The 15,214-nt window shown below is 45.2% G+C and overlaps 1 protein-coding gene across 2 annotated transcripts in view; it reads left to right on the forward strand.

Moving 5' to 3' along the window:
- Nucleotides 1–894: 894 nt before the first annotated feature.
- CHST11 (carbohydrate sulfotransferase 11) overlaps nucleotides 895–15,214 on the forward strand; it is a 218,875-nt gene continuing 204,555 nt past the window's right edge. The window contains exon 1 of one of the 2 annotated variants that reach the window (XM_066634106.1): nucleotides 895–1,012. In XM_066634106.1, the coding sequence (XP_066490203.1) occupies nucleotides 895–1,012 (118 nt within the window). The remainder of the gene's footprint in view (nucleotides 1,013–15,214) is intronic. The other variant, XM_066634107.1, reaches the window with a different exon arrangement.

Here is a 15,214-nt window from a genome sequence, read left to right on the forward strand (position 1 = left end):
AAAAGGTAGCTTCATATGTTGCATCTCTGCATGAGTCACAGCCCAGTCCCTTGTTGAGCTCAGTGCCCTTTGCTTCCTAAGGACTGAGGCACAAAGCTAAGCCTGCATTGGTCCAGTCCCATCACAGTTGACTTCCTTCCAAGACAAGAGGACCAGGCTAAAAAGGCACTGCTGCAGAGACCCACTGAGCACACTCCGAGGGTGGGCATTTGACGCAGAGGCGCACTGAGCGCACTCCTCTGAGGGTGCATACCCTCCAAGTACATATTTTTCTGCCTGTATCTTCGATTTTAATTCAGGAAAAAAGGCACCTTTCCACAGCCAGAAATCTGGGAAGCGGCTCTGTGGCAATCTCTGTCCCTTGGTGGACAGCTACCCTCAACCCTCGCCCCATCTCGGCCTGCCTGCGCGCTGGATGCAGCTGCCACCGCAGCAAACTCAAGAGCATCTCTCGGAGAGAAAATGGGCGACTTTAGGACTGCGAGGAAACCAGCGGGGACGCCCAGGGATGGAGCTGGACGCGACCATGTTCCCAGGCAGGGTGATGCGGACGGTGTTCTCTGCTCTGCCTCCGCTTTGTGCCCCAGCCCTCCTCTCCTGCCTCCCCCCATCCTGACTGCGATGGTCGCTCCCAGCCCGGGACTCTCTCCCAGTCAAATGAAGTAGCGCTGGCGAGCTGCTAGCCAAGGTATCCTCCGGAGCGGCGGCGAAGGGAGGAGAGGCACTTGCTGCCCAGCGAGCCAGCCGGCTCCTACGTCGCTGCTGCTGCTGCTGAGCGGGATCGCTGCTCCTTGGAGAAGAGCTCCGGGGGCGGCTTGGTGTGCGCCTCCCCTGGCTGGCAGGCAGGCAGGCAGGCTCCCTCCGTCTCCCACCTCCTGGCCCCGGGACAAAGCCATGAAGCAGGCGCTGCTGGAAGTGATGAGGATGAACAGGATTTGCCGGATGGTTCTGGTCACTTGCCTGGGATCCTTCGCTCTGGTCATCTTCTATTTCCAAAGTATGTTGCATCCAGGTAGGGCGGCTTCTCTTGCTTCCGTCTGGGGGGGGGGTGGTGGAGCGCCTGGATGGCTTTCCCCAGGGGCTCATGGAGGCCACAATCCTGTCCACACTTACCTGGGAGCAAGCACCATGACCTCTAATGGGACTTACTTCTGAGTAGACGTGCATAGGTTGTCACACTGAGGCTGCACTCCTGTCCACACTTACCTGGGAGCAAGCCCCATTGACTATGATGGGACTTACTTCTGAGTAGACGTGCCTAGGTTGCATTCTGGAGTCTTGATGATGGGTAAGCCAGGTGGACGGTGCGGCGTTGGTGGGGGGGGGGAAAGGAAGGTGAACTTCACGGCGGGGCTGACTGAGCGCGACTCAGCCGGGGGAGGTGGCAGACCCTGCGGGGAAGGGGAGGAGGCGGAGGGAGGGAGAGAGGAATCGCAGCAGGTCCTGGGCAGAGTGAGGAGGCCGGAGAGGGAGAGGTCCTTCGGGGTGAGCCCGGCGGCACCATCGGGTGCCGAGGTGGGGAAGGGCTGGATGGTGAGAGGCAGCATCAGCTGCGGTTCCCTTGCCGGTGGCGGAAGAGAAGGCTGCTGCCCGAGTCTCCGCTGCCTCTCGCCGGGGGTGCCCTGCTGGCCATGTGCGAGCAGAGGCTGGAGGAGATGAGATCCCAACTGAGATCGAGCGCGTCTGCTCTGGCCCCTTCTTGCGCGGGGTTCCCAGTCTGCAATTCTCTCCACACTTACCTGGGAGTAAGCCCCATTGACTATAAAGGGGCTTACCGCTAAGTAGACATGCACAGGATTGGGCTTAACTCTGTGCGAGATGCGGGGCGAGGCATAAGTTACTGGGCGTCCTTACTGAAGGCTCCCGCCCTCTCACTTCCCCGCGCCCCTCCGCTCCGGGAAAGCTGGCACAACGGGGCAGCGTGTCTCCCACTACCTTGCCGGTGTTTCGTGGTAGTTACTCCGGATTAGCGGGGTGAGCGTGTATGTGATGCAAAGCAAAGCGCAGTAGGATCGCCACTCCCGGGGAGGGGGGAGGAAGAGAAGGTAGGACCACCTCTCCCTTAGTCACTGTTCCTTAGCTATCCGGACTGCAAGTGCACAGATGGAAGAAAGCGTGTTAAGGAGGGGGTGAATGCTTTTCTACCCTGCCTTCCCTCCATGTGGATTTGTTTCCAAAGAGGGGTTTCTGCCTCCCTGAGATGGGATTAAAATGAGTTTCCAGGCTGTTGGAGCTGGCCGTCTTGCCCTCTTCAGTCTCCTCCAGGCTTGGCTGAATCCAGGGTGCCTTCTTAAAACCAGTTTTGCCCAACGTTGCGGATACGCAACAGGGATCAGATGTGTTAATTTCCCTGGCTGGAGAGAGCAGGTGGAAAGGAGCAAAGACAGCTGGCGATCACATAGGATTTGTCTGGATGTGCATGGCTGATGGCCTTGGTACTCTGGCTCCTGTGGCTATCTGGGAGGACCCCGCATGGTCCATGGTTGCCCCATGGCCAGGCTGGAAAAGCAGTTCATGGATGCAAGTGCCTGGACTTGGGGAGTCATCCTATGGCAAGGTGCTCTCTCTCCCTGTCCCTCTCCCTGAAGTGCTTCAGATGCTCTTTAAACCATTTTTGCCCAACGTTGCGTATACGCAACAAATGTGTACACCGATGGGCCTGGCAAAATTGGGTTAAGAGGGAAACAACCTCCTAGCTAGAACCAGCCAGGTCTCTTGTCACTTCTTTAGGTCTCTGGAATACAGGTAGAGCAGTAAAACTTATGTGGATCTGAACTTGTGGCAAAGGGGAGCTGGCTTGGGGCCAAGAGCTGGTAAGGTATTGAGGACTAGCATTGGCATTGCAAGTAATGGCTTTCAGCAGAACGACTTAACAAAAAGCAGAGAAATGCTGTAATCATCCCTTTTAAATCAGGCATTGGAAGACATAGAGCCCAATCCTATGCATGTCTACTCAGAAGTAAGTCTCATTATAGTCAATTGGGCTTACTCCTAGGTAAGTGTGCATTGGATTGCAGCCTCAAACTGTTCCTAAGCTAAACTGCCTTTTGAGACTAGAGTTGAGCACGTTTAACACCTCTTGCTTTGAATGTGATAGGGTGAATATGTACTTACCTCACACTGAAAATAATGGACTCTAAAGTTGCAACCTTATGCACACCTGCTGGCACCAAGCCCATGGAACTCACTGAGACTTGCTTCCAAGAAAACATACACAGGACTCTGCTGTAAAATGCTCCACTTTGTCTTGACTCTAAGTCTTGTTGATTCTGTTTGTGCGTGCTTTGTATGTTAAAGGAGTGCTGTCTTTTTTCTGAAACATTGAGGACAGCTTCGACAGACATGCTATCAGAAAAATGAAAAGGCTGAAAGAAAAAATAGCTTGCTTGCCTCCAAGAGGACAAACCTACTCCAGAGAGACATTTCTCATGTGTTTGCCACATGCTGTTCCATCAGCTGTTGAACCTGTGGTGGATTTTTTCTGTTGGCAATAAGAAAAAGCTGTGGTGTATAAAAAAAAGAGATACTTCCCTCTTTTTCATACTGCTTGCAGTCTTTCGCCCCCTCCACCCCCCCATAACTATCAACATGGCATGCCTTGTAGAGGAATTAAGCCATTTGTGCCACTAGCCAACTATCATGTCATTATGTTAAAAGATACTCTCCTCGCTCTTTTGCACTAGAGTTATGGGATCAGCAAGAGATTCTGGTTCCTTGCTCTGGATATGGACCTGATAGCCATACTTTGCTGAATATTTACCGCATTGCATTATTAGAAAGCTCTGGAAATAGATCTGTTGCTAATATTTTTCCAACTGGAACAAGCTGCAGTGGAACATCCCTGTGCCTAGGCTACTAAGGGTTGCATAGGTTAATACTCTGCAGCCCAGATCCTAACCAATTTTCCAGCACTGGCATAGCGATGCCAATGGAAGTTGAGCTCATCTTGCAGTTGGGTGGCAGTCATGGAAGTTTCCTCAAAGTCAGGAAAAGCTTGTTCCTTTATCTCGGAGTTGCATTGCCCTTATGTTGCTGTTGGAAAGTGGGTTAGGATTGTGCCCTCTGTGTTCTAATGTGTCTGAAACACTTCAGGCTGCAACAGTATATGGTTATGAGTGTTTAAATCCAGTTTTGCCATCAGTGGAGTGTACGTTGTGTTCTCGGTCAATAAAATCTTACAGAGTAAGTCTTGCTTGAAGTGTTTGTGTGGGTGGACTCACCTACAGCTGTTTCTCAAACAGAGCAACTGCACTGGATTCCCAGAGTGTTGCCTCTGTGAAATCCGTGTTGGATTTCTGCTCCAGCACCAATGGATTTCTGCTCTGTTGCTCTACCAGCACCAATGGGAAGGCTCTGGGTTCCTGTTGGTGCGCCTGGCCCTTCTACTGTTGCAAATCATTTCACTGTGCTTCTGTATCAGTGCACCCCTATGGAATGTGTGTTCTGTCAATGCAGGCCCTCATTAGGATTGGGCCATAAATCTATCAGTAATATATCAGTAATAAGGCATAGTCCAGTCAAAGCACTTTTAACTCCCATTGACTTCATTAGAAGAGACGTGTGCTTACATGTCTCCCATTGAAGTTGGTAGGAATTAAAGATGTTAACTTGGGCTGGGTTGTGCCTAATTTGAACCCTTTGGCACTGGTGCAGTTCTTAAAGTCTATAATTCAAGGTCATTATCTTTATTACCTTAATATATCACCTTTCCTCCAATGAATTATAGATTTTTTCTATGGTGCTTTATCCTTGCAATAACCCTGTGAGGAAAGTTAGGCTGAGAGATTGTGACTAGGCCAAGGTCACCAGGAAATTCATGGCCAAGCAGGGATTTGAACCAGAGTCTTCTTGACCCTAATCCAGGGGTGCCCAAACCCCGGCCCTGGGGCCACATGCAGCCCTCAAGGCCTCTCAATGCGGCCCTCAGGGAACCACCAGTCTCCAATGAGCCTCTGGCCCTCTGGAGATTTGTTGGAGCCCGCACTGGCCCGACACAGCTGCTCTCAGCATGAGGGCGACTGTTTGACCTCTCGCATGAGCTGTGGGATGAGGGCTCCCTCCACTGCTTCTTGTTTCACATCTGTGATGCAGTAGCGGCAGCAAAGGAAAGGCCCGTCTTGCTTTGTGCAAGGCCTTTTAGAGGCCTTGAGTTATTGCAAGACCTTCATTCGTTCATATAAGTTCATCTTTAATATACTCATTCATGTAAACTTATGTAAATTTATTCAAATTTTAAATGTAAATTAATTCCTTTTTTCCCTGATCCACGACACAGTGTCAGAGAGATGATGTGCCCCTCCTGCCAAAAACGTTGACACCCCTGCCCTAATCTAACCACACTGGCTCTCTTTCAGTTTACAGTACTAGGAAGGTGTGGTTTGCCTATGACCAAGGTGGCACTCTGAAGACTCATGGTGTGACCACTTTGTTGATATTGGGTAGTGTCTGGATGGGAACCCTTTGCACACTGCCTTGTGTTCTGTGGCAGAAAGATGGAAAACAAGTGAAGAAAATGAGGTTACAGCCCTATCCACACTTACTTGGTAGTAAGCACCATTGACTATGATGGGACTTCTGAGTAGACATGTATTGAATTGGGCTCTAAATAATATAGGGTCCTTCTGTGGGCCTCAGAAGTCTACCCTGGAGTCTTAGATTTGTGGCCAGGAAACTGATTGGGCATCAGTTGAGAAGTGTAGAATCCAGACAATACCTGCTATTTTTGAATTATCATAGGAGTACTGTATAGTAGGTGAAAATTTTGCCAAGTAATCAAGCTCCAGTTATCACTTCGCCTTATCTCTGAGTCAATCAGAGGGCAAGAGCCTTTCAACTCTGAACAGTTTTGAGCTGTTGCTCAGCTCAGGCAGGCACCTCCTTTGTTGCTATAGTTACTTTCCAGGGACATTCCAGCCAAAGTTGACCTTTTATTCTCCTTCCTTCTGCTGCAGCCTGGTTCTGCTTGGCAAATGCTTGCAAAGCAGGTCTGTTTTTTGAAACACCAGGATGGGATCCTCCTTCCCAGGCTACAATTCAGTGCACCATTACTTCAGAATAACACCCATGGAAAGCAGTGGGTCTACTTCTGAGTAAAAAGGGTTGCAAATATCTCATCTCTCTGCTGTGAATTGAATTGCACACTCTCAGTTATGTGTTATGGGTTGTATGTTGTATGTGGAGCTTCTGGCTTAACACACCAGACACCTTAAAGGTGTCTTTGATTCATGGTTCTCCTCATGTCCACCTTAAAGGTGGATTTGATTCATGGATCTCCTGCAGTGGTTCCCAACCTTCTTCATTTGCATATCCCTTGGCAGCCCATTTCCATAAATTGTACCCTTCACATTAGCAAAATGTTTGTAATTAATAATACAAGCCTTCATCTCCTCCGTATGAAAGCCCAGACTTCATGTATTCATCGCATATTTTATCTTTTCATCTGTTTGAAGAACAGAAAACTCTGCCTTTGCACTGTTTTGCACCAGAAGTGTGCTGAGAAATTCTGGGTGATTGATCACTTTCCATATTATGTTTCAGCTTTTTTACTGTGCTGGTTTTCAATCACTGGTTCATAGATGAATTGGTGACCAAAAACTAGCTATTGGTGGGGCTTTCACAGCCAACTAGCTACCTCCCTTCCTGCCTTACTAGTCCTTGCAAGGCATTCTGGAGCATGGCCTGCCTTTTTCTGCCATTATTTCATTCTTTTTCAATTACCCCTAAAGGTCCTGTTAAGTGTCCCTGGGCGTACATGAATGCCAGGTTGGGAGCCACTGTTTTACTGGTATGTTGTTTACAGTGCACTTACTCTGATAGTGTTTACAAAAAGGTGGTGAAGACCAGAATTTAAAAAAGAAAAAGAGGTATCTTATGATCTTTCACTATATTTTTAATAGAGACTACAGTTCTTAGGGAACAATTAATGGTAGGTTATTTTTCAGGATCTGGCCTTGGGTAAAATCAGACAAAACTATAGTCAGACAACCCCCTAAGTTTAACCCCTGAGGGTCTTAGAAAATTCCATGATTGTTGTCTCAAAACCTGCCCTCGACTTATCTGTGGGTTGACTTATAGGTGAGTGTCTGCGGTAGTTTCTAATTCTGTTTATAAAGTAGCATCAGAGCACAAGGTAATAGTTCTCAGATTGTGTTGGAACATCTACTAAAAAGTGACTATCCTGATCCATAGGGAGCCCAGGTGGTCTTCTAGGGGACACCAGTCCACTGACCCTTAAATAGAATGAAATTAGTCGTGAGAGCCTTTGCCCTGGATAGTATACATGTTTGTTGAGAACTGCTTGACCTTGGAGAAAGCAACTTGGCAGCAAAAGGCTCTGGGTTACCATCCCCAGCACTGGAGCAAAAGCAGTGGAAAGGAAATCGAGGGTTGTCATGTTTCTGAGGAACCTTCGTGTTGAAATGGAACAAATGTGAATTTGTATGGATACCGCTATGGGGACCATCTTGGTGTCCAGCATTAAAAGTTACATGTAAGTTGATCTCCTTAAACGGATTGTGGTTCTGAACAGAAGTCTATTGAGTTCAGAAGACTGTTGAATTTGCAAAGTGAAGGATCTTGCTGTATGTTTTAGTAGCTATCCATAGGTGCATGCTAGAATTTCAGCTCTTATTGTAAAAGATTCTAGTCCATTGTTATAGAAAAGACAAAATGAATTTTCAGATGCAGAGGCGGTTTTCTGATTTTGGCTTTTTGATATTTGAATTGTAAAGCAACTGTAAGTATTTTGTCTGGACCAGCTCTGTGGCTGGTGAGTTAATGCAGTTAAAACATAAAAGAAGTGGATTACACTTGAAATGAACTGAATAAAATTACACTCTCATTGGTCTTTTACTGTAAGGGCCAAAAAATGTGGGATTGATTTACAAGACTGTTCAGTTTGTGGCTGGCACTAGCTCCTGGCAATAACTTCAGGTTATCTGTTTGCCATAAGCATGGTTGGATCTGGGCAGGACAAGAAGTTGGCTATAAACAGAGTATAATGCCTGTATTTCATGGCTGAACACTAGCTCTGCTTTGTTAAAAAAAATTGTATGGTGTTAATAAAAATAAATAAAATACAAAACAATCACCAATCCGCACATACTTAAAGGTCTTAATAGGAGCAATCAATATGGTGAAAACTGTAATTTCAATAATGGACGAAATCAGTTCTGCAGTGAATTTGTTCTTCTTTTCACTCATCCATTATTATAGGTAAGCTTAATTATAAGAGCTACTGTTTAAATCCAGTGAAAAAGTCTGTTGTAGGAGGTGATTCCAATGACTGCTATTCAGATTCGATCTGCGCTTCTACTTTTGAACACAATTGGTTCTGTACTGAATTAAACAATTAGTCCACGTAGCTTAGTATTATCAATACTAGTGGCATTGGCATTCCTGAGTCAGCTTGGAAAAGGAGGACGTCCTTCTCAAGTGTTTTTTGGGCCCCATGTTCATCGGATCGGGACCATTCTGTTGGTACTGTGTTCCTCTTGGCCTGCCCTTCGAAATGGACTAGGGCACATTTGCCTGCTCATGAGTAAACTCTAAGTGTGGCTCAGTTTCACTTTCCATAAGGCTCCCTGCATTTTGGCAGCTATCAGCTTGTCAGTTTCACGACCCAACAACAATCAGGACCTGACCCACAGTTGGGAACCAACCCACAGTTTGGGAAAGATTGATCTACACTGATTGGCAATGTCTGTCTAGGATTTCAGACAAGGGGTCTTTCCCAGCCCTACATAGAGATGCCCAGGATTGGAGACCTTTTGGCATCTGAAACATGTTCCCTATAACATACTTACAGCCCTTTCTCTCAGTTATCAGGCTGCTTTGCTTTTTCCATGGGAATAAACTAGAATGTCATCCTATCTATACTTACCTCATAGTAAGCCCTAATGACTATAAAAGGATTTACTTCTGAGTAGTATTGTATTGTATTGGCAACCTTCAGTCTCGAAAGACTAAGGTATCGTGCTCTGAAAGGTGTTTCTGGCACATAGGATTGGGCTGTAATTCAGTGAGCATATGCACTGTGCGCTCATTGCATTGTGTTAAGTCATCTGATCCGGCTTTGCTATGTGATGGTGTCACATCTTGCTGATGTACCTTCTAAATGTCGATCCCATTTTGTGGGGCTGGCATCACTTGCTGGAATCGTTGTACCACTTTTTCTGAGCTTGCTTGCGTTTCAGAGTTGTCAGGTGTCACACAGCATAGCACCACCAATTCTGGTTAGCCACCTGTGAAGGCAGGGGTCTCCAAACCCCGACTTGGGGGCCAGATGCAGCCCATGGCAAGCCTCTACCCGACCCGGCCTGTGGCCAGCCTCTGGTCCACTGAGAGCCTCTGGCCGACTCAACCAAATACAACCAGAGCTGTGCTCTGGTTGTGTCCAGAGTGTGTTCTCAGGGCTGGAGAGGTGGGGGAATGGGGTCCATTTGAGTGTGTGCTTTATTTCTGTGGTGTGTGTTGGTGCTCAGAGAAATCCTGATGTATTCATTTAAATTTTGTATTTACAATTTATTTTCCGGTCCTTGACACTGTGCCAGATACTTGGTTCAGCCCTCTCGCCAAAAAGTTTGGAGACCCCTGTGCTAAAGGATTAAGCCCTGAACAGTGTTTGAGGTTTGAGTGATTTTTTTTTGTTAATTCTTCGGAGCAGTACTGTAGGGTAGGAGTTGGCAGCTAGTTTATCTTCTACTTCTATAACACTAGAGCCACAGTCACAAAATGAAACCGATGGGCAAAAGATTCAGAATTGTAAAAAAGAAGAAGTTATTCTTCACATGATGCATTGCTCATTTATCAAATTCCTCCTCAGGGTAGGGATGGCGAGATAGGGTTGCCCTCCTCAAATTTCCCTTTAAACTGGCAATCAATATGGCTATGAGTTACCCCCCACCCCAGTCAGAGACAGTCTACCTCGGAAAGTCAGATGCTAGAATGCAACAGCAAGAGAGAGTTTGTTGCCTCCATGGTCCACTTCTGGGCTTCTCAGAGGCAACAGGGTGATCTCTGTGGGAAACAGGATGGACTAGATGGGATTTTTAGTCAGATCCAGCAGAGATCTTATTCAGATCTAGGGGGAATTAAGGCCCTTGGCTAACAGGTGCGGGACCCATACTTTGACTCCCCTTGCGTTGTCTCTCCATACTCCCCTGCTTCATTTCAGTCTTGGAGGTCCTCCAGTGGGGTGGAGATCCTCTCATTTGAGAACATGGGTTGTCTACTTTTTTGCCAGCATATTCATTTCTCAGATTCTGAATCCAGATTTTTTTTTTTTTGCCCAGTGCAATTTTAAATCCTCTCTGTGGAGGTGGGCATGGGAAAGCCAGATGGGAATAATCTAGAACCTCTTATGTGGTTTTCCCAGTCCTTCTCCTGGGAGATGTCAAACCATCCAGTGAATCCATGGGTGAAACCGAGTTTTGAATCTAGTTCTATCGCAAGTTCAGTGCAGGACAGGGCTACACTTGCTCTCTTAAAGCATGTGTATTTAAAAGCCAATGAGAGGCTTTGCCTCTTTCTTGAAGACTGAACTATGTGCATCAAAGCAAATACAATGGACACAGGAAGAAAAATGTATTTGGAATGAATGCGTTTCTGAAAACATACATTTGTTTCTACACATTGGTCATAATTCAGCTCTAATGAATCTACTAAACTGTGCAGTGTTTTTCAAACTGTGAGTCGGGATCCACTAGGTGGGTCACGAACCAATAATGAATGGACCCCCATTCATTTAAATGTGTTTGTTATATTTAATATATTAGACTTGAAGCTACGATGGTATGTGACTGCATTTGGGGAAATGGCACAGATCTGTAAACTATTGTAAACTTTTAATTTACTTAGGCCACAGTCCTAACCAACTTTCCAGCATTGACATAAGGGCAACACAACTCCGTGGTAAGGGAACAAAATTGCCTTACCTTGAGGAGGCCTCCATGACTGCCCCCCAACGGCAGGATGCAGCACATGCCCCACTGGCACAGCTATGCCAGTGCTGGAAAGTTGGTTAGGATTGTGCCCTTAATTAATTTGATTTCATTTTGTCATATGGGGGTGTGGAAAAGTTTCCCACTTGATGACGTCACTTCCAGCCATGACATCACTTCCAGGTTGATGACATCACTTCCAGTGGGTCCTAACAGATTGTCTTTCTAAAAGTGGATCCCGGTGCTAAAAGGTTTGAGAACCACTGCTGTATAGCAAAAAGGAATTTGACTTGGTTTTGTACTAATTCTCATTAATTTACCTCTTGTCATAATCTGATCACTGTACCAGGGTGGAGTTGTTTAGGCCAATGCTGATGCAGTCAATGTTGTGCTCCTCCCCCCCCCCCCCCTTAAACAAAAGGAATTGACTTAATTTTGGAAGGAGTTATGATACTGCTTGGCTTCAGTCTCACAGTGATGTGGCTGCAGTCTGCATGTGCATGTAGTAATGGACATCATTGTCATTAAAAGCCAAAATTGCATAACCAGGAGAAGTGATAGTTATCGGGCAATGAAGCTTAAGTTCTCTTAGCTTGCATCCCGTTGAGCAGTTGTGTTTCGATGCGATAAGAAGTCTCTGTGTCTGATAGCTGAGTTATGATGGCCATTTTGCACAGTCAAGTCCCTGGAGTGATTAATTGCAGCGATCTCAGAGAGAAACAAGGCTTTGTCATACCGCAGACAGCAGAGTTAGAATTCTAATTAAGTGAATTCCCAGTAGTAAGAGTATAAACATATCCTCAGTTTTTGAGCTATATTTTTATTTGTTTTACACATTTATATCCCACCTTTTAATGTAATGATTTTTTAAAAATCCACACAGTAAAAATACAAATCGGCAGTAATTAAAATCACAGCTCTAGCAGTATACAAATAGCAGCATTGGAACAATTTTATCATCAGGAAGCAAACTGGGAAAATAAAATATTCCTTGGCCTGGTCTGATAGACACAAGAGTGGACCCAGGCAAGCTTTTCTGGGGAGTGCATTGTCTGGATGGGACACAATCTTTTGCATCTCCCTTTTAACCTCCTTGTCCTCTTGAACATTGGCATGCGCATATTCCTTACTATGGATCTTGTTGTCTGATTCTTTTGTGCTGTTAGCCACTATTCTGCACTGACTCTAAATTCTGTTACTGTGAATGTGTCCTAATGACGATATTTACTCCAGAACAGGCTGGTCAATTTTAACATGAGGAAAAATAATAGAGAGATTTCATGAGACAGGCTATGCTTTTCTAACGGTTAGACCAATGGTTCCAAAACATTGTAGCACTGGGACCCACGTTTTTAAATGACACTCTATTGGGACCCACATAGTTTTACATGACTGAAAAAAGTTTCACTTTACCAGCCACTCAAGCCTCTGTTTATATCCTTTTAAAATTATGGTGGGGGGCATCGTCTTCTGAAGCATTCATTGAATCAAGACCATTTTGGTGGCCCTTTTGCCAGAATTTTGATCAGAGTTGAGGCATGGTTGCCTACTTGCAAGTAAACACACATGTGTGGCTCAGTTTCACTTTTCATATGGCTCAATACATTTTCCTTGTCAGCTTGGAGGGGAGGACTTCCTTCTCAAGAGTTTGTTGAGGTCTGTGCTCATAGGATCAGAACCCTCTGGTGGCATTGTGTTCCCTTTGGCCTGCTTTTTTTTTTTGCAATACTTTATTTATTACAGATACAGGTAAGGAACATTGGATAAACTTAGGGCTGGGACACACATGTTACACATGAGGATATTGGCCATTGATTGCAAAATACATTGCCCCACGAGATTATTCATCAATACAAAAATTATCATATTTATTAATCTACTGATTGATAGTTTAACTAAACAATCAATATTTTTTCTCTAAAATTATCTATCCAATCATAAAAAGGCTTCAAATTTTTACTTATACACTCTTCTTGCCACTAAGCTAATACTTAAAATAAAATTTTTCTTATCTGATTCTTAGTTTCTAATATCACATTTAAGAGGAATGCCTCCAGATAAAATGGTAATACACAGTTCAATATCTCTTATAACATGTTATGTATCATTTTCCAAAATTTCTTTACTTTTTCGCCTATCCACCACATATAATAAAAAATTCCCGCAATTCTTTACTCATCCAGGCCTGCCTTTTGATTGAGGCATGTTTGCCTACTCATTAGTGGACTATTCTGTTTCAATTTCCATAGGGCTCAATGCATTTTCCTTGTCAGCTATCAGCTTGTCAGTTCTGTGATTCACCAAAAAATCAGGTTGCAACTCACAGTTTGACTGCTGGTCTACACTCTAAACTGGTATGTAGTAATATCAACATTTGCAGGCAACAGCCTATTTCATTAAATGCATTGGGAGGAACAGACTGTTGTGTACAGAATTTGCTTATGTCACAGTATAACTGTTAGAGTGGATTCCCGAAATCACTCTACTCATTATTGGCCATTTCATTTCTCTTTTGCTCAGGCCCAACCATGCTTGTAAAGAGCAGGTTGCACCACCATGGATCTTGCAAATGAGTTGCAAAGCAACTCCTGTAGAAATGAGTCTGCCATGAGTGAAGCTGGTCAAGATGATTCATTTCCCTTTGAGCACAGCTCTCTCTTTGTGTTTGTGTGTAAACAGGAACAGAGTAACCAGTTGAATCACCACCTTTTCTGTGCAAAAGTAATCACATTAGTGATTTTATGAGTCTTAACTTGGTCTCTGTGGTATCTTAAGAATTTACAACAAATGGGGGGTACTTTGGTCTGGAAAGTGATAAGTAAGGAGGATACATTGGTTGCTATAAATAGCCCTCAGAATGACTGAGCTGGATTTTGAACAAAGGTCTCAGTCTAACCCTAACATCTTGCAGAGTTGCTGGACGGGAAAGTGAGATGGGGATATCATATGTTGAAAGAGCTGTATAAGTGATACACTTCAGCTAACTAGACTTTTGTCTGAAATCATTCCCTTCTTTAGCTGCAGTTGTGAGAAGTTGTTTTAAGATGCTTTATCACTGCTTTTAATTTAGTATTGGCTCCCTCTCCCCAGAAAAGGCCCCACCAGTGCGTGGACTCTTGCAGTCTCTGCCTCCTTGTTACACATGAGTTTTCAGGGGTCTGTGTTTTCTACATGCTCATTGAACATTCATGGAAAGTTGCCTTCTGTTGAGTCCCCCGAGGTTAGGCTTGTCTGTAGCTCTTCCAAGTTTCTAAGGGGAGACTTTCCCAACCTGGAGGTGCCAGGGATTGAACATGGGATGTCTTGCATGAAAAGGATGTGTTCTGCCATAGCTGAGCCATGACTCTAGCTCCCTGAACTGCACTATGTGGCCCTGGCTTTTTGCCTGGGTGAAGTTGAATTTGCATTCTTTTTTCCCACATATAAAGACAAGAGGGTGCCTATCCTCTTCTAAGAAGTTAGGAACTGGTGACTCTATCTACTGACAGAAGAGAGTTTTGTGCGTAACTTGAAGCTTAAAGGTAGCTGCTTGAACTGTGATTTAGTGCACTGTACAATATACAGGTTGGCCCTCAATATCTGTGGGGTTCTGTTACCAGTACCCCCACGGATACAGAAATCCGTGGATGTTCAAAACTGCACATTGGGCACCTGAAATGCTCTGAATACAACTGGAGCTGTGCTCTGATCATGTCTGGAGGACCTTCTGAGGACCAGGGATGCCTTCCAGAGGCCACGGAAAGCCTTGTGGCCTCTAGGAGGCCAAAAACTGTGGCATCTGAAAAAGACTCGGGAGGTTTTCCAGAGGCAACGGGAGCTAAGAGTACGAGCTGATCAGATCCACAGATCATACCACAGGTTCTGAATCCATGGATAATGCAGGCTACCTGTAGTCTAGATCAGGTGTGGGGAAAATTATGATCTCTAGTCTATCTATTGACCCTGTCCTCACTCTTGGCAACAGCTACCTCCGCATGTGTATATAAAGACATGAGCTATGCTGGGATACCAATAGGAATGAAAATTCAAGCCACTACTCTCTGGGAATGGCGTTGCTGCCCCATCCTTGCACTCACCAAGCTCCCACCCCGAGAGGTTTCCACCCCCTATGTACAGCCACTGAGTCTTGTGCCAGGGTCACCTAGACCAGTGGTTCCCAACCTTTTTTCACTTATGTACTCCTTGGCAGCCCATTTCCATAAATTGTATGGAATTTATGTTAGCATATTTATTATGCCAGTAAAGGTTTTTGATTTTACTTTAGCATAGTGCTA

The sequence above is a fragment of the Tiliqua scincoides genome, chromosome 7, assembly GCF_035046505.1.
Source record: "Tiliqua scincoides isolate rTilSci1 chromosome 7, rTilSci1.hap2, whole genome shotgun sequence".
Lineage (NCBI taxonomy): Eukaryota > Metazoa > Chordata > Lepidosauria > Squamata > Scincidae > Tiliqua > Tiliqua scincoides.